At 49.2% G+C, this 15,530-nt stretch overlaps 1 protein-coding gene across 1 annotated transcript in view; it reads left to right on the plus strand.

The window, feature by feature from the left end:
- The window catches only part of LOC144602551 (ras/Rap GTPase-activating protein SynGAP-like), a 115,155-nt gene that overhangs the window by 45,649 nt on the left and 53,976 nt on the right, over nt 1–15,530 (plus strand). The window contains 3 exon segments of the mRNA XM_078415680.1: nt 1,377–1,613; nt 4,135–4,336; nt 13,509–13,687. Of these exon segments, the coding sequence (XP_078271806.1) occupies nt 1,377–1,613; nt 4,135–4,336; nt 13,509–13,687 (618 nt within the window).

Consider the following 15,530-nt stretch of genomic DNA (forward strand, 5'->3'; position numbering starts at 1 on the left):
GGGATCTTATTGAAACATATAAGATAATTAGGGGATTGGACACATTAGAGGCAGATAACATGTTCCCAATGTTGGGGGAGTCCAGAACAAGGGGCCACAGTTTGAGAATAAGGGGTAGGCCATTTAGAACGGAGATGAGGAAGAACTTTTTCAGTCAGAGGGTGGTGAAGGTGTGGAATTCTCTGCCTCAGAAGGCAGTGGAGGCCAGTTCGTTGGATGCTTTCAAGAGAGAGCTGGATAGAGCTCTTAAGGATAGCGGAGTGAGGGGGTATGGGGAGAAGGCAGGAACGGGGTACTGATTGATAGTGATCAGCCATGATCGCATTGAATGGCGGTGCGTACAGGCTCGAAGGGCTGAATGGCCTCCTCCTGCACCTATTGTCTATTGTCTATTGTCTATCTATCGATTCACAGATTTTTGTTATTTTTCTTTTTGAATGTTTCTGCAAGTTTCTGCCTACTAAAATGGCCGCCGTGACGCGCTACGGTCTTTAGGGTCGAGCGGTCCATCTTGCTCCTCTAGTATCTTTGGTCCGAACCGACAGAAGGTCGACTGTGGCACAAGTCACGGACAATGTTAATGGTGGTCACGGGAGGAATGTGTCACAATACACAGTGCATCGTACCTCCCTGCATTGGTGAGACCGCACCTGGAGTATTGCGTACAGTTTTGGTCTCCTAATCTGAGGAAAGACGTTCTTGCCATAGAGGGAGTACAGAGAAGGTTCACCAGATTGATCCCTGGGATGGCAGGACTTTCATACGAAGAAAGACTGGATAGACTCGGCTTGTACTCGCTGGAATTTAGAAGATTGAGGGGGGGGATCTTATAGAAACGTACAAAATTCTTAAGGGGTTGGACAGGCCAGATGCGGGAAGATTGTTCCCGATGTTGGGGGAGTCCAGAACAAGTTCAAGGATAAGGGGGAAGTCTTTTAGGACCGAGATGAGAACGTTTTTTTTCACACAGAGAGTGGTGAATCTGTGGAATTCTCTGCCACAGAAGGTAGTTGAGGCCAGTTCATTGGCTATATTTAAGAGGGAGTTAGATGTGGCCCTTGTGGCTAAAGGGATCAGGGGGTATGGAGAGAAGGCAGGTACGGGATACTGAGTTGGATGATCAGCCATGATCATATTGAATGGCGGTGCGTACAGGCTCGAAGGGCCGAATGGCCTCCTCCTGCACCTATTTTCCATGTTTCTATGCTGCGTATGGGGCTGCACATGGAGGACCAACAGCATATTGGGCAGGGGGTCGTAATGTTTTGGCTGATCGGTGTATGTCTTTGTTGAATAAAGAACGTGGTGTTGACAATGTCTCTCTCTCCCCCCCCCCCCCCCCCCCCCCCCCCTCTGTGTTTCTCCACTTTGCGCAGCGTCTTTCCCCGGGAGCTGAAGGAAGTGTTCGCGTCCTGGAGGCACCGCTGCGCGGAGCGTGGGCGGGAGGACATCGCCGACCGCCTCATCAGCGCCTCGCTCTTCCTCCGCTTCCTCTGCCCCGCCATCATGTCGCCCAGCCTCTTCAACCTGATGCAGGAGTACCCCGACGACCGGACGTCAAGGACGCTGACCCTGATCGCCAAGGTCATCCAGAACCTGGCCAACTTCACCAAGTGAGTCCGCCCGCACTAAAACGCTGGGCCCGCCCACCGCTCCCGTCCGCCCGCCCACCGCGGCCTCCGCGCCGACGCCCACGTTCAGTTCAGCTCAGAGGTACAGCACCGAAACAGGCCCTTCGGCCCACCGGGTCCGCGTCATAACAAGAGGAGTTGAGTATAGGAGCAAAGAGGTCCTTCTGCAGTTGTACCGGGCCCTGGTGAGACTGCACCTGGAGTACTGTGTGCAGTTTTGGTCTCCAAATTTGAGGAAGGATATTCTTGCTATGGAGGGCGTGCAGCGTAGGTTCACTAGGTTAATTCCCGGAATGGCGGGACTGTCGTATGTTGAAAGACTGGAGCGACTAGGTTTGTATACACTGGAATTTAGAAGGATGAGGGGGGATCTTATTGAAACATATAAGATAATTAGGGGATTGGACACATTAGAGGCTGGAAACATGTTCCCAATGTTGGGGGAGTCCAGAACAAGGGGCCACAGTTTAAGAATAAGGGGTCGGCCATTTAGAACGGAGATGAGGACGAACTTTTTCAGTCAGAGAGTGGTGAAGGTGTGGAATTCTCTGCCTCAGAAGGCAGTGGAGGCCAGTTCGTTGGATGCTTTCAAGAGAGAGCTGGATAGAGCTCTTAAGGATAGCGGAGTGAGGGGGTATGGGGAGAAGGCAGGAACGGGGTACTGATTGAGAGTGATCAGCCATGATCGCATTGAATGGCGGTGCTGGCTCGAAGGGCTGAATGGCCTCCTCCTGCACCTATTGTCTATTGTCTATTGTCTATTGTCAACCAGCGATCCCACACTGTCACTGTCTAACTGTCTAACACTGTCTAACACTGTCTCACACACACACACTGGGGACAATTTTCATTTATACCCAAGCCAATTAGCCTACAAACCTGCACGTCTTTGGAGTTTAGAGATTCAGCGCGGATACAGGCCCTTCGGCCCACCGAGTCCTCGCCGACCAGCGATCCCCGCACACTAACACTATCCCACACACACACACACACTGGGGACAATTTAGTCACGTCAAGTCAATTTTATTCGTGTAGCACATTTAAACACAACCCACGTTGACCAAAGTGCTGTACATCAGTGCAGGCACTAAAAAAGAACACACACTAGCACACAAACATAACAGCACATACATAAACAGTTCACAGCGCCCCCCTCAGAGGGCCTCAAACGCTAGGGAGTAGAAGTAGGTTTTGAGCCTGGACTTAAAGGAGTGGATGGAGGGGGCAGTTCTGATGGGGAGAGGGATGCTGTTCCACAGTCTAGGAGCTGCAACCGCAAAAGCGCGGTCACCCCTGAGCTTAAGCCTAGACCGCGGGATAGTGAGTAGCCCCAAGTCGGCCGACCTGAGGGACCTGGAGATAGAGAGGGGGGTTAGAAGATTTTTGATAAGGGGTGGGGGCAAGCCCGTTTAGGGCTTTGTATGTGAATAGGAGGAGCTTGAAGTTGATTCTGTACCGTACTGGGAGCCAGTGGAGAGAGGCCAGAATCGGGGTGATGTGGGCCCTTTTACGGGTACCCGTCAGGAGTCTCGCTGCGGCGTTTTGGACCGATTGCAGGCGGGACAGGGACGATTGGCTGATCCCAGTGTGCAGGGAGTTGCAGTAGTCCAGGCGGGAGGAGATGAATGCGTGGAGCAAAGGGGCGTAACGGCCGCCATTTTAGTTCGCAAAACCCCTGCCGTTCGCTCTGCCTCTCGCGGTGAAATAGGTGAAAAATAGGAGGTGAAATAGTATAGTATACAATACAATACAATATATCTTTATTGTCACTGTACCCAGGGGTACAACGAGATTGGGAATGCGCCTCCCATACCATGCAATAATTTAATTAATTTAGACAACAACAACCCAACGAGACAATTGTAGCAGTTTTAAGACAGAATAAAGTGCAAGTAGATCTGTGCCGGTTCACTGTGCGATGTGGCCGTCCGGCTCAGCAGGACCGGTTCATAGCAGCTATGGCCCTGGGGATGAAGCTGTCCCTGAGTCTGGAGGTGCGGGCGTAGAAGGCCTTGTATCGTCTGCCCGATGGAAGGAGTTCGAACAGACTGTCGCAGGGGTGTGAGGGGTCTTTGTGGATGCTGGTGGCTTTTCTGAGGCATCGTGTGTTGTAGATGCCCTCCGAGTCTGGTAGCTGTGTTCCGATGGCCCTCTGAGCTCTGCGGACTACCCGCTGAAGAGCTCTCCCCTCTGCCTCCGTGCAGCTGAGGTACCACACAGGGATGCCATGCGTTAGGATGCTCTCTATGGTGCAGCGGTAGAAGGTCGTCAGCAGCTTTTGGGGCAGACCAGACTTCTTCAGTGTTCTCAGGTAGAACAGTCGTTGCTGTGCCTTCTTGACCAGCGCAGCGGTGTTATTGGACCATGTTAGGTCCTCCGAAATGTGAGTGCCCAGAAACTTGAAGCTGGACACTCTCTCCACACTGTCCCCGTTGATAGAGAAAATAGCAAGTGAACTGGAGCGTTATTGTGCCGCGTTTTTCTATCCCCCCCCCCCGTTCAGGTTTGGAAGCAAGGAGGACTACATGTCGTTCATGAACGAGTTCCTGGAGCTGGAGTGGGGCAGCATGCAGCAGTTCCTGATGGAGATCTCCAATCCGGACACCGTGACGAACGCGGCCAGCTTCGAAGGCTACATCGACCTGGGCCGGGAGTTGTCCACCCTCCACTCACTCCTCTGGGAGGTCCTGCCCCAACTCAGCAAGGTGAGCAACATTAGAGGGCAAAATCAGAGCACACTGGTATTGGGGGTAGGGTACTGACATGGATAGAAAGTTGGTTGACAGACACATACATCAATGCTCGTTAAACACCAGACAATAGACAATAGACAATAGGTGCAGGAGTAGGCCATTCAGCCCTTCGAGCCTGCCAGCACCGCCATTCAATGCGATCATGGCTGATCACTCTCAATCAGTACCCCGTTCCTGCCTTCTCCCCATACCCCCCTCACTCCGCTATCCTTAAGAGCTCTATCCAGCTCTCTCTTGAAAGCATCCAACGAACTGGCCTCCACTGCCTTCTGAGGCAGAGAATTCCACACCTTCACCACTCTCTGACTGAAAAAGTTCTTCCTCATCTCCGTTCTAAATGACACTCATTAATACAATTTTAAAATATTACACAGACGACATTATTCGAAGACAAAATTAAACAGGATCTTCCCAAGTATCTCCTCCTATTTGTGATCAATGTCAATTCCAAGAAGCCAATTTAACTCGCACTTTTGTGACTTGTACAAACATGCAAAACTTTTGGATCGATATTTTAAAAAATCATTTCCAAAGTTATCGGTAACCAACTGGATTTAGATCCAAAATTAATAATTTTAGGATTACCAGAACACATTACAAACTTTACATTAAGTCAGAGACGCTTTCTTGACTACAGTTTAATAACTGCGAAAAAATTAAGACTTAAATTTTGGGGGAAAAACAGTGACCCCCACAATTAAAATGTGGATTACGGAAATGACCGAGACCTTGCATTTGGAAAAAATAAGGTTTGCCTTAATTGACAAACCCAGATCTATTTTTTTTAAATATGGTCTCCATTTATTGAATTTAAAAAAAAGTAAATGGGTTTATCACAAAACTAAAATTTAAAACTAAAGTTAAAACTTGAGTTTAGGGTTTGATGTACAACTACACATCACAAAGACAGCCTTCTTCCACCTCAAAAACATTGCCCGTCTCCGTCCGTCCCTCTCCTCCACAGCTGCAGAAACCCTCATCCACGCCTTCATCACCTCCCGTCTGGACTACTGCAACAGCCTCCCTCTATGGCGCACCCTCAAAAACCATCAGTAAACTTCAATACATTCAAAACTCCGCTGCCCGTCTACTCACCCACTCCCCGATCCGTGACCATATCACCCCCGTCCTTTACAAGCTCCACTGGCTCCCCATCCCCCAGAGAATCCAGTACAAAATCCTCCTCATAACCTACAAAGCCCTCCATAACCTGGCCCCATCCTACCTGACCGACCTCCTCCACAGGCACACTCCCACCTGCACCCTCCGCTCTGCCGCTGCCAATCTCCTATCCCCCCCACATACGGACTAAACTCAGATCCTGGGGGGACAGGGCTTTCTCCATCGCTGCTCCCACCCTATGGAACTCACTACCCCAAACCGTTAGAGACTCCCCCACACTCACCACATTCAAAACATCGCTGAAGTCTCACCTGTTCAGCACTGCCTTCAACCACTGAAGGTCACCTCACCCACCGTCTCCTTTCTCTGTTCATTTATTTATTTACTTATTTATCTATTTATTAATTTCCCTATGTTCTCAAAATCTCTGTAAAGCGTCTTTGAGTATATGAAAAGCGCTATATAAATAAAATGCATTACTATTATTATTATTATACTCATTAACTCCCGGATCCATCCCCATAATTTTTATGTTTGTAATTCTCTTTTTTCTTTGCTTTCTCTCTATTAGTTTGTAGTCTTTTTTTTTTCAGTCTCTTTTCATCTTTATTTTTTCTTTAAAAATTTAAAAATTGAAGCTATGTAAGGACTCTATAATCAGTTTGTCGTTTATTATTATTTGTACATATGCTTTAAACAATTAAAAGATTTAAAAAAAAAGAAAGTTGGTTGACAGACAGAAAGCAGAGAGTGGGGATAAATGGGTCCCTTTCAGAATGGTAGGCAGTGACTAGTGCTGGTACCGCAAGGCTCGGTGCTGGGACCGCAGCTATTTACAATATACATCAATGACTTGGATGAAGGGATTAAAAGTACCATTAGCAAATCTGCAGATGATACAAAGCTGGGTGGCAGTGTGAACTGTGAGGAAGATGCTATGAGGTTGCAGGGTGACTTGGACAGGTTGTGTGAGTGGGCGGATGCATGGCAGATGCAGTTTAATGTGGATAAGTGTGAGGTTATCCACTTTGGTGGTAAGAATAGGAAGGCAGAGTATTATCTGAATGGTGTCAAGTTAGGAACAGGGGACGTACAACGCGATCTGGGTGTCCTAGTGCATCAGTCACTGAAAGGAAGCATGCAGGTACAGCAGGCAGTGAAGAAAGCCAATGGAATGTTGACCTTCATAACAAGAGGAGTTGAGTATAGGAGCAAAGAGGTCCTTCTGCAGTTGTACAGGGCCCTAGTGAGACCGCACCTGGAGTACTGTGTGCAGTTTTGGTCTCCAAATTTGAGGAAGGATATTCTTGCTATTGAGGGCGTGCAGCGTAGGTTAATTACCCGAATGGCGGGACTGTCGTATCTTGAAAGACTGGAGCGACTAGGCTTGTATACACTGGAATTTAGAAGGATGAGAGGAGATCTTATCGAAACGTATAAGATTATTAAGGGGTTGGACACGTTAGAGGCAGGAAACATGTTCCCAATGTTGGGGGAGTCCAGAACAAGGGGCCACAGTTTAAGAATAAGGGGTCGGCCATTTAGAACGGAGATGAGGAAAAACTTTTTCAGTCAGAGAGTTGTGAATCTGTGGGATTCTCTGCCTCAGAAGGCAGTGGAGGCCAATTCTCTGAATGCATTCAAGAGAGAGCTGGATAGAGCTCTTAAGGATAGCGGAGTCAGGGGGTATGGGGAGAAGGCAGGAACGGGGTACTGATTGAGAATGATCAGCCATGATCACATTGAATGGCGGTGCGTACAGGCTCGAAGGGCCGAATGGCCTCCTCCTGCACCTATTGTCTATTGAACCTTGGCGATTGCAAAGCGGGAGAGAATTTGACTGGTGGATCTGCAGGAAGGAACTGGTTTGACCCGATGGTAGACACGGAAAAGCCGGAGTAACTCAGCGGGACGGGCAGCATCTCCGGAGAGAAGCAATGGGCGACGTTTCGGGGTCAGGACCCTGAGAGTCGGGGGTTGGGGAGGGAGGGGAACGAGAGGTATAGTCGTGGTGTAGATTTGGTCTCCTAATTTGAGGAAGGACGTCCTTGCTATTGAGGCAGTGCAGCGTAGGTTCACCAGGTTAATCCCCTGGGATGGCGGGACTGTCATGTGAGAAAAGATTGGAAAGACTGGGCTTGTATTCACTGGAGTTTAGAAGGATGAGAGGGGGGATCTTATAGAGACGTATAAAATTATAAAAGGACTGGACAAGCTAGATGCAGGAAAAATGTTCCCAATGTTGGGGGAGTCCAGAACCAGGGGCCACACACACACAGTCTAAGAATAAAGGGGAGGCCATTTAAAACTGAGGTGAGACAAAACTTGTTCACCCAGAGAGTTGTGAATTTGTGGAATTCTCTGCCACAGAGGGCAGTGGAGGCCAATTCTCTGAATGCATTCAAGAGAGAGCTAGATAGAGCTCTTAAGGATAGCGGAGTCAGGGGGTATGGGGAGAAGGCAGGAATGGGGTACTGATTGAGAATGATCAGCCATGATCACATTGAATGGCGGTGCTGGCTCGAAGGGCCGAATGGCCTCCTCCTGCACCTATTGTCTATTGTCTATCACAATGAATGGCAGTGCTGGCTCGAATGGCCGAGTGGCCTCCTCCTGCACCCATTTTCCATGTTTCTACGTAGAGAGATATAGAAGAAATGCGCAGAAAAGTAACGATGATAAAGGGAAGAGGCCATTGTTGGCTGTGGGCTAGGTGAAAACAGGTTGCAGACAGCGAGAGTCTAGAAGACCACTTTGAAGCTTGTACGACTTGGGTGGGGGGAAGGTCGGAGAGAGAGGGGATGCCGCGGTTACTTAAAGTCAGGGAAAACAATATTTATACCGCATCCCCTCTCTCTCTCTCTCTCTCCCTCCCTGTCCCTCGTTTGTCAAGCACTGGGCCTGTACTCGCTGGAGTTTAGAAGGATGAGGGGGGACCTCATTGAAACGTACAGAACAGTGAGCGGCCCGGATAGAGTGGATGTGGAGAGGATGATTCCACTGGTGGGAGAGTCTAGGACCAGAGGGCACGGCCTCAGAATTAAAGGACGTTGCTTTCGGAAGGAGATGAGGAGGAATTTATTCAGTCAGAGGGTGGTGAATCTGTGGGATTCTTTGCCACAGACGGCCGTGGAGGCCACAAGTCAGTGGATATTTATATGGCAGAGACAGATAGATTCTTGATTAGTCAGGGGTTAAGGGGAGAAGGCAGGAGAGTGGGGTTGGGAGGGAGAGATAGATCAGCCATGATTGAATGGCGGAGTGGACTCGATGGGCCGAATGGCCTAATTCTGCTCCAATCACCTCTGGACTAATACATGGAGAGTGACCCGAATGCATTAGAATCAGTTGGGATTCCTTGAGAGAAGCTACCGGGCAAGGTGGTTCACCTTCGCTCAGCCCGCCTGAACCTACCTGATCTCCCGGTGGCTCAGCACCTCAACTCCCCCTCCCGCACTGACCTTCCTGTCCTGGGCCTCCTCCGCTGTCAGAGTGAGGCCCAGCGCAAATTAGAGGAACAGCACCTCATATTTCGCTTGGGCAGCTTACACCCCGGCGGTACGAACATTGACTTCTCTAACTTCAGGTAGCCCCGGCATTCCCTCTCTCTCCATCCCTCCCCCACCCAAGTCGCACCAGCTTCTCGTTCTCACCCAGCACACAGCCGACAACGGCCCGCTTCCTTTATCATCGTTACTTTTTCGCACATGTTTTATTCATTGTTATTTATATCCCCACATCACCGTCTATATCTATCGTTTCCCCAATCCCCGACACCAGTCTGAAGAAGGGTCTTGACCCGAAACGTCACTCTCTCCTTCTCTCCAGAGATGCTGCCCGACCCGCTGAGTTACTCCAGCTTTTTGTGGCTATCTTCTCCAGAGATTATAGACAATAGACAATAGGTGCAGGAGGAGGCCATTCAGCCCTTCGAGCCTGTACGCACCGCCATTCAATGCGATCATGGCTGATCATTCTCAATCAGTAACCCCGTTCCTGCCTTCTCCCCGTACCCCCTGACTCCGCTATCCTTAAGAGCTCTATCCAGCTCTCTCTTGAAAGCATCCAACGAACTGGCCTCCGCTGCCTTCTGAGGCAGAGAATTCCACACCTTCACCTTCACCACCCCAGCATTCCACACCTTCACCGCTGAATGACTCCAGCACCATATGATATTATATTATTTATATTATGGTACATTTATATTATTTATAATATATTATATATATTATACCCGTATGGTATTGTATTAAATTATTTATATTATGGTACATTTATATTATTTATAGTATGGTATTATATTATACCATAAGGTATACAACAGACTGGCTGAGAAGCTGCTGGAACTGGGGCTTAGCACCCCTCTGTGTGCCTGGGTCCTGGACTTTCTCACCGCCAGGCCCGAAGTGGTCAGGATGGGGGAACACACATCTAGCTCCCTCACCCTGAACATAGGATCCCCCCCAGGGCTGCGTCCTTAGTCCCCTACTGTACTCCCTGTACACACATGACTGTGGGGCCAGGTTCAGCTCTAACTCCATCATCAAGTTTGCTGATGACACTGTGGTGGTGGGCCGGATCTCCAACAACGATGAGAAGGCCTACCGGGAGGAGGTGGCTGATCTGGCACTCTGGTGTCAGGACAATAGCCTCCTCTTGAATGTCACTAAAACAAAGGAGCTGATTGTGGACTTCAGAAGGGCTAAACATCCAAGGACGTACACGCCACTGGAGATAAATGGGTCTACTGTGGATAGGGTGAGCAGTTTTAAATACTTGGGAGTCCGCATCGCAGAGGATCTGACGTGGGCAACGCACATTGCCGCACTGGTGGGTAAGGCTAAGCAGCGCCTTTACCACCTTAGACAACTGAGGAAATTCAGAGTGTCTCTGAGGATCCTTCATTGCTTCTACTCTGGGGCTGTAGAGAGCATCCTGTCCGGCAACATCACAGTCCGATTTGGGAACAGCTCTGCCCAGGACAGGATGGCCCTGCAGAGAGTAGTGCGTTCGGCAGAACGCACCATGGGAACTACACTCGTCCCCCTGCAGGACCTATACATCAGGAGGTGCAGATCCAGAGCAAGCAAGATCATGAGGGACCCCTGCCACCCCAGTAACGGACTGTTCCAGATGCTACGGTCAGGCAAACGCCTCCGCTGTCACGCTGTGAAAACGGAGAGGATGAGACGGAGCTTCTTCCCACAGGCCATCAGGACTGTCAACCTTTATAACTCCAGAGACTAAATTTTTGTCGACACTAATAGTAACTTATTAACTTTATTTATATGCTGTAACTGTAATTCTTTTTGTGCACAATCCCAGAGGCATTGCCACTTTCATTTCACTGCACATCGAGTATGTGTATGTGACAAATAAATTTGACTTGACTTGACTTGATTATAAAACCATATGATATATTATATTATTTATATTATGGTACATTTATATTATTTATAGTATGGTATTATATTATACCATAAGGTATTATAATACCATATGATATTATATTATATTATTTATATTATGGTACATTTATATTATTTATAGTATGGTATTATATTATACCATAAGGTATTATAATACCATATGATATTATATTATATTATTTATATTATGGTTGTAGTTAGCCAAAACAGCGCCGAACCGCCAAGGCACGGGCTCTACAAGACCCCTGAAGGTGTCCTGTGGTATCTGGCACCAAAACATTAGCAGCAGATCCTTTAGCTAGACCCCCACAAGCCTTGCCGTTTCACAGACACTCTGACCCAGTCGTCTGGCCGGAACAATTTGGCCCCTTGTCAAAGTGGCTCAGGCCTTTACTCCTGCCCATTTCTCCTGCATCCAACACGTCAACTTCAAGAACTGACTGTTTCAGATGCTGCCTAATATATCCCACCCCTCGACAGGTGCCATTGTAACAAGATGATCAATGTTGTTCACTTCGCCTGTCGCCGGTCATAATGTTTTGGTACATGCAGGTTAAGATCCAAGCGTGGTCAGGTGAATTGGGACTTCACCTTGGAAGGGACTGGACCAGAGACGGGTTTGCTTTCATTTAGTGAATGGGAGGTTTTTACGGTAATTGTGAAGACAGGCACAGAAAGCCCGGAGTAACTCAGCGGGTCAGGCAGCATCTCTGGAGAGAAGGAACGGGTGGCGTTTCGGGGCGAGACCCTTCTTCGGACGTTAGTTGGGGGTTGTCCATCTCCAAGTAAGAAGCAGAAGATCCAATAGACAATAGGTGCAGGAGGAGGCCATTCGGCCCTTCGAGCCAGTACGCACCGCCATTCAATATGATCATGGCTGATCATTCTCAATCAGTACCCCGTTCCTGCCTTCTCCCCATACCCCCTGACTCCGCTATCCTTAAGCGCTCTATCAAGCTCTCTCTTGAATGCATTCAGAGAATAGGCCTCCACTGCCTTCTGAGGCAGAGAATTCCACAGATTCACAACTCTCTGACTGAAAAAGATTTTTCCTCATCTCCGTTCTAAATGGCCGACCCCTTATTCGTAAACTGTGTGTGGCCCCCTGGTTCTGGACTCCCCCAACATTGGAAACATGTTTCCTGCCTCTAACGTGTCCAACCCCTTAATAATCCAGCACGACTCGACTAATGGGGGCCAACCGTGAGATGGTTTTGCCAAATAGGATTGTGTAGAAAGAGAAATGGAGCACTGGGAATTACGAAGGGTCTCGGCCCGAAACGTCGCCCGTTCCTTCTCTCCAGAGACGCTGCCTGACCCGCTGAGTTACTCCAGCTTTTTGTGTCTCCACCACCACCGAGGGGGTATGGGGAGAAGGCAGGAACGGGGTACTGATTGAGAGTGATCAGCCATGATCGCATTGAATGGCGGTGCGTACAGGCTCGAAGGGCTGAATGGCCTCCTCCTGCACCTATTGTCTATTGTCTATTGTCAACCACCACCGACTAAACTTTTAGAGTATTGATGTTTGTACTCCAACCTTGTTGAAATCTTCTGACAGGCACAAAATGCCGGAGTAACTCAGCGGGACGGGCAGCATCTCCGGAGAGAAGGAATGGGCGACGTTTCGGGTCGAGGCCCTTCCTCAGGCTCGAACCGAGACGTCACCCCATTCCTTCTCTCCAGGGATGCTGCCCGTCCCGCTGAGTTACGCCAGCCTTTTAACAGCATAGAAAATAGGTGCAGGAGGAGGCCATTCGGCCCTTCGAGCCAGCACCACCATTCATTGTGATCATGGCTGATCGTCCACAATCAGTATCCCGTGCCTGCCTTCTCCCCATACCCCTTGATTCCGCTAACTCCTAGAGCTCTATCTAACTCATTTTTAAATCCATCCAGTGAATTGGCCTCCACTGCCCTCTGTGGCAGAGAATTCCACAAGTTCACAACTCTCTGGGTGGAAAAGCTTTTCATCACCTCAGTTTTAAATGGCCTCCCTTTTATTCGTAGACTGTGTGGCCCCTGGTTCTGGACTCCCCCAACATCGGGAACATTTTCCCTGCCTCCATCTTGTCCAGTCCTTTTATAGCCGTATACGTTTCTGTAAGATCCCCTCTGGGGGAGTCCAGAACCAGGGGCCACACACAGTTTAAGAATAAGGGGTAGGCCATTTAGAACTGAGATGAGGAAGAACCTTTTCAGTCAGAGAGTTGTGAATCTGTGGAATTCTCTGCCTCAGAAGGCAGTGGAGGCCAATTCTCTGAATGCATTCAAGAGAGAGCTAGATAGAGCTCTTAAGGATAGCGGAGTCAGGGGGGTACGGGGAGAAGGCAGGAACGGGGTACTGATTGAGAATGATAAGCCATGATCACATTGAATGGCGGTGCGTACAGACTCGAAGGGCCGAATGGCCTCCTCCTGCACCTATTGTCTAGTGTCTCTCATCCTTCTAAATTCCAGTCCAGTCCTTTTAGAATTGCTCCAGCGTTTTGCGTCTGTGTTTTGGTTTGAAGCAGAGTAGGCCGTTCCTTTTGCACGCGTTGTTGAAACCGTTTCGTTCCCGTGCCTTGCAGGAAGCGGTGCTGAAGTTGGGCCCCCTGCCTCGGCTGCTCAGCGACATCAGCGGGGCCCTGAGGAACCCGTCCCACGTACAGAGGCAGACCAGCCACATCGTGGAACGTTACACAGGCCCCAGCATCAACCGCGCTGTCTCCTCTGACCTCCAGAAGTACACAGTCAAAGACCTGAACAGGTGAGGCGGCAGACGCCTGAATTTTACTCCTTCCCGCGGATTTCCCGCCTTTTTTAAATCCACTCTCCACCGCACGTGGCGGCACGGTGGCGCAGCGGTAGAGTTACAATAGACATTAGACAACAGGCTGCAGCAGGAGGCCATTCGGCCCTTCGAGCCTGTACGCACCGCCATTCAATGTGATCATGGCTGATCATTCTCAATCAGTACCCCGTTCCTGCCTTCTCCTCATACCCCCTGACTCCGCTATCCTTAAGAGCTCTATCTAGCTCTCTCTTGAATGCATTCAGAGAATTGGCCTCCACTGCCTTCTGAGGCAGAGAATCCCACAGATTCACAACTCTCTGACTGGAAAAGTTCTTCCTCATCTCAGTTCTAAATGGCCGACCCCTTATTCTTAAACTGTGTGGCCCCTGGTTCTGGACTCCCCCAACATTGGGAACATGTTTCCTGCCTCTAACGTGTCCAACCCCTTAATAATCTTACAGCGAATGCAGCGCCGGAGACTCAGGTTCCATCCCGACTACGGGCGCCGTCTGTACGGAGTTTGCACGTTCTGCCCGTGACCTGCGTGGGTTTTCTCCGAGATCTTCGGTTTCCTCCCACACTCCAAAGACGTACAGGTTTGTAGGTTAATTGGCTGGGTAAATGTAAAAATTGTCCCTAGTGTGTGTCGGATAGTGTCAGTGTGAGGGGATCGCTGGGCGGCGCGGACTCGGTGGGCCGAAGGGCCTGTTTCCGCGCTCTATCTATAAAAAAAAATCTTTTTGCACGATGCATAGACTTGTAATGAACACCAGGTTCCGCTAGATGTCGCTAGGGGTTCCTAGCGAGAATCCACCCCCCCCCCCCGCGGTCCCCGAAAATCTCCCCGAAAATGTGGCACCCAGGCTAGGCAAGGCAGCCAATCTCGACCTCATCGGGACTTCCACGGCCGATGGGTGGGTTGAATTTGCAACCTGCGGCCGGGACTCTGGAACTCCAGCCCAGCTGGAGCCAGCACATCCATCCCCACCACCGAGCGACTTCCTTGGCCGGCTGGATGAACCAGCAAAGCTCTGGAACCAAGAGTGGACAGGAAATCAGTGGTGGAACTGCAATGAGCAAATATTAAATTCAAGCGCAAGATTAGACAATATGCAATAGGTGCAGGAGGAGGCCATTCGGCCCTTCGAGCCTGTACGCACCGCCATTCAATGTGATCATGGCCGATCATTCTCAATCAGTACCCCGTTCCTGCCTTCTCCCCGTACCCCCTGACTCCGCTGTCCTCAAGAGCTCTATCCAACTCTCTCTTGAATGCATTCAGAGAATTGGCCTCCGCTGCCTTCTGAGGCAGAGAATTCCACAGATCTAACTAAATGAATACATAACTAAATTAATTAAGCGAGGGGGTTAAAATATGAAACACGCAGCAGAAAAGCCAATTGCCACCTTTTTGGGGCTGATTATCAATTAATGTGCGAATTGACTTCAAAATGTTATTAGTGTACAGTGACATATTCAGGTTATTTTGTAACGTCTGTTTTTACTTTGAAATGCACTGAGAGGGGCTTGAAGCTGGTCATTTTATGCGTGAATTTTCAAAGGTTTTCCAATTTTTTGACCCTCGTTGTTCGCCTGACGCAAGTTCTCGGCTCTTTTCCCTCTTTTCTTTGACCTGGCTCACGTGCCTGGTAAACACAGGTGAAATTAAAGTGACATCAAAATTAAATTGAATTGAAATGAAAGTAAAATGAAAGTAAAGTTAAAGTAAAATCAAATTAAACTGCCTACCATGGCAATCCCATTACGATTGGATGCGATACGATGGAACTTTATTTATCCCAGGAGGGGAATCGAT

The sequence above is a fragment of the Rhinoraja longicauda genome, chromosome 19 (genome assembly GCF_053455715.1).
Source record: "Rhinoraja longicauda isolate Sanriku21f chromosome 19, sRhiLon1.1, whole genome shotgun sequence".
Classification (NCBI taxonomy): Eukaryota; Metazoa; Chordata; class Chondrichthyes; order Rajiformes; family Arhynchobatidae; genus Rhinoraja; species Rhinoraja longicauda.